At 38.9% G+C, this 4,241-nt stretch overlaps 1 protein-coding gene across 1 annotated transcript in view; it reads right to left on the bottom strand.

Moving 5' to 3' along the window:
* POLK (DNA polymerase kappa) overlaps positions 1–4,241 on the bottom strand; it is a 94,128-nt gene that overhangs the window by 8,185 nt on the left and 81,702 nt on the right. Inside the window, 1 exon segment of the mRNA XM_017848721.1 lies at positions 3,269–3,365. Within this exon segment, the coding sequence (XP_017704210.1) occupies positions 3,269–3,365 (97 nt within the window).

The raw sequence follows: 4,241 nt of genomic DNA, 5'->3' as shown, positions 1-4,241 counted from the left end.
CGGGCGGATCATGAGGTCAGAAGTTCAAGACCAGCCTGGCCAATATGGTGAAACCCTGTCTCTACTAAAAATACAAAAATTAGCTGGGCGTGACGGCAGGCGCCTTTAATCCCAGCGACTGGTGAGGCTGAGGCAGGAGAACAGTTTGAAGCTGGGAGGCGGAGGCTGCATTGAGCCGAGATCACACCATTGCACTCCAGCCTGGGTGACAGGGCAAGACTCCACCTCAAAAAAAAAAAAAAAATAATAATAATAATAAAATACCATTTTAGCCAAAACTTTTACTCCCCTTTCCAAACACAAGCTGAAATCCCATTTTATTTTGTTTTGAGATGGGGTCTCGCTCTATTGCCCAGGCTGGAGTACAGTGGCGTGATCATGGCTCACTGCAGCTTTGACCTCCCAGGCTCATGCTATCCTCCTGCCTCAGCCTCCCAAGTAGCTGAGACTACACACTCATGCCACCATGCCCAGCTAATTTTTAAATTTTTTTTTGTAGAGACGTGATTTCACTGTGTTGTCCAGGCTGGTCTTGAACTCCTGGGCTCAAGCAATCTCTTGCCTCAGCTTCCTAATGTGCTGGGATTACAGGCATGAGCCACTATGCCTGACCCAAAACCCCATTTTAGCCAGTAATTATTATTCCCCTTCCCAACTGAATTTTTTTTTTTTTTTTTGAGAAGGAGTCTCGCTCTGTCACCCAGGCTGGAGTGCAGTGGCCAGATCTCAGCTCACTGCAAACTCTGCCTCCCGGGTTTACGCCATTCTCCTGCCTCAGCCTCCCAAGTAGCTGGGACTACAGGCGCCCGCCACCTCGCCCGGCTAGTTTTTTGTATTTTTTTAGTAGAGACGGGTTTTCCCCGTGTTAGCCAGGATGGTCTCGATCTCCTGACCTCGTGATCCGCCCGCCTCAGCCTCCCAAAGTGCTGGGATTACAGGCTTGAGCCACCGTGCCCAGCCTCCAACTAAATTTTTTTGTTTGTTTTTTGTTTTAGACAGAGTCTCACTCTGTTGCCCAGGCTGGAGTGCAGTGGTGGGATCTCAGCTCACTGCAGCCTCTGCCTTCCAGGTTCCAGTGGTTCTCCTGCCTCAGCCTCCAGAGTAGCTGGGATTACAGGTGCCCGCCACCATTTTTAGTAGGGACGGGGTTTCACCATGTTGGCCAGGCTGATCTCAAACTCTTGACCTCAGGTGATCCACCCACCTCAGCCTCCCAAAAAGCTGGGATTACAGGAATGAGTCACTGTGCCTGGCCCCACAACTGAATTTTTATGAAAGGCCATTACATTAAGGGAAAGGTTAAATGATCACTTTTACTTTTACTGAATCTCTTTTGGAGGTTGATTCATTATCTACAAAGGAAGGAAAAAAATCTTTCTAAAAGTGTCTCACTGAAAAGGACTTATGAATAGCTCACACTTATTGTGTGCCTTCTGCATTGTCAGATGCTATGCCAAATAATTTAAATGTAAGAATTCCTTTTACAGTTAAGTGTTTTATGAGTGCAGGGTTTCAGTGGAGACAATGAAACAGTTCTAGAGATGGGTGGTGGTGATGGTTATAAAACAGTATGAACTGTACACTTAAAAATGGTTAAAATGGTAAATTTTATGTTATGTATATTTTAGTATCCCCTGGAGGAGGAAGTTAATTCTCGCTCTCTCTCATCTGAGGGTAGATTAGATTTACTGACTTACTTCCAAAGGGAAAAACACTAACTTCACAGTGGAGAAGCCTAGCAAACAGTAACCAAGTAATGAAAGTTAATATCATCCATGACATCATGTTGCTATTATATACCCCATGATAGGATATTATGAGAAGGGCACTTCCTCTCTGTGATATTCTTTCTAAAAATCCGTAACCCTGATCTACTTATGAGAAAATCGTCCGACAAACCCAGATTGGGCGACATTCTGTAGAATACCTGTATAGTAATACCCAAGACTGTCGAGGTCATGAAAAAGAAGGAAAAACTAAGAAACTATCACAGACCAGGAAACCAGAGAGACATGACAGCTAAATGCAATGTAGTCCCCTGGATTGAATTCTGGAAGGCAGGGAGGATATTAATGGAAAAATAAGTAAACTCCAAATAAAATCTGGGGTTGACTTAATAATTGGCAATGAATGAAATATCAGTTTCTTACTTTTGACAAATGTACTCTGGAATACGTTAATAATGGAGGAAACCAGGTGAGGAGTATGCTGAAATTCTATTATTTTTGTGACTTTTCTGGAAACCTAAAATGATCATAAAATTAAATGTTTATTTAAACGTTTTTTAAAAAGAAAATTATTTAAACTCAAGGTATGATAGAGAAGGACTATAAGAAAAATACTCATAAGATATCCCACTCTTGGTAGTAATTTTTTTAAAACAAATTTTTCACTGATTAGCGTAATAGTTTTACTGATGCATTATATGAACATAGTAAGTTATCACATGTACCTCATAGTTTTGATCTTTGTAAAGATCAAATAAGTGTACTTGGGATATCTATCACTTTAAATATTTGTATTTTCTTTATGCTAGAAACATGCAAATTATTCTCTTCTAGCTATTCTGATATGTAAAATAGATTAGTGTACACTATAATCACCTTACTGATCTATTGAACACTAGGTCTCATTTCTTCTATCAAACCAGATATTTGTACCTGTGTAGCAATTTTAAAATACCTTTTTATTACGCTTTGTACTGATTCTACCTCTGGTTTGAGAGTGTTGGGAATACTCTAAATATAAATTGTTGTGAGTGAAGATTATAAAATAGCAAGTTCAAAGCCTTATAGATTTTGTTGTCCTGTGTTAAGCAACCTGGATTACAAGCTTGAAACAAAATGCCTATTTTAGAAAGTCATTGTCTAAGTAAGAAAAACATTAAAGGCTGATTGGAAAGACATTTGTAATATGTGAATACAATTCTCTGGAAATTCTTTCTTCTGCCATATTCTCTAATGCCAGTGTAACTCTGGTTTTAACTTACTCAAATATACTCCTGAGGTACAGGAGTAAAGTCCTCTGAATTATACTGAACCACTCTATCCTCACAAGTTGCTTCTTCATAGAATCACCTCATCACAGACTCCAGATACAGGTCAGAATTGGATTTGTATCTGACTGTTGGTGATAGGACTGCACTATTCTGACGTTTATTAATTTGTATTCACCTTTAAGAATAATGTGTAATCTAACTCTAGCTTTAAGGTAGCATTTTATTATTAAAAAACTTAAAAACTAAGGACACCATATCAAAATAAAGCACCTTAAGTCCTTCTTTCTGTAGATCTCGAGCAAGTTCACTGCAAAGTTCTTCACATAGGCTGTATTGTTCTTCCGCTTTATTAATCTCACTGAATGTCCTAGAAAGACAAGAATAATTTTGGTGCACAAAGTAAACTATAATCCAGGATAATTTGGAAATGGTATGCATGTTTATATGGCTAGCATGAAGTTATATTTTCTGCAGTAGAAAAGTTTTCAGATGAACTAAAATTTAATTAAGTAAAAACATCTAAGATCTATATAAATAATGGAAACCCACTTAAACAGGAAAGTTTGATTAGCAAAGAAACAATTTTATGCTGTTGCTCTATTATATCACAAAAGATAATTTAAATTACCAGCAGATAATGGTAATGCCTCCAGAACTTAAAACAAATTAGGGTATATGTATATGTAGACTTTGTTACAGAAGATTATGTTAAGAAAGTCCAAATGAGAACATCATTGTAATTACTGTACATGGATTTTTCTGGATGAGAAACATCATTAACTAGATTTAAGGGGTTGGCTCATGAAACCTAGGCAGAGTTGTTTAATAGACAGCTGAAAATAGAAGTCTGATAAGATTAAATGTAGGTATTTTGAATTCATCTACAAAAGAGTGTTGAAATAAGTTGACAAGTGATATTAACATAAAAGAGGATAATACAAAGAGACCAGAATGATGGGTATGGACCCTGAGCAAGTAACTCTTCAGTAAAGAGTCCCCTTTCTACTTCTAACCTTAACCTCAGCTGCTCAGTTCTCTTCCCTAGTGGCAACCAATGTGTCAGCTTCTTATTCTTATGAATTCCTTAGAAATATTCCACATATACGGGCGCCTGTAGTCCCAGCTACTCGGGAGGCTGAGGCAGGAGAAGGGCGAGAACCCGGGAGGCGGAGCTTGTAGTGAGCCAAGATTGCACCACTGCACTCCAGCCTGGGCAACAGAGAGAGACTCCATCTCAAAAAAA

This window comes from Rhinopithecus bieti, unplaced genomic scaffold (assembly GCF_001698545.2).
Source record: "Rhinopithecus bieti isolate Rb0 unplaced genomic scaffold, ASM169854v2 scaffold_30918, whole genome shotgun sequence".
NCBI classification, from domain to species: domain Eukaryota; kingdom Metazoa; phylum Chordata; class Mammalia; order Primates; family Cercopithecidae; genus Rhinopithecus; species Rhinopithecus bieti.
Note: the sequence above shows the minus strand (reverse complement) of the source record. Positions and strands in the feature narration are given on the sequence as shown.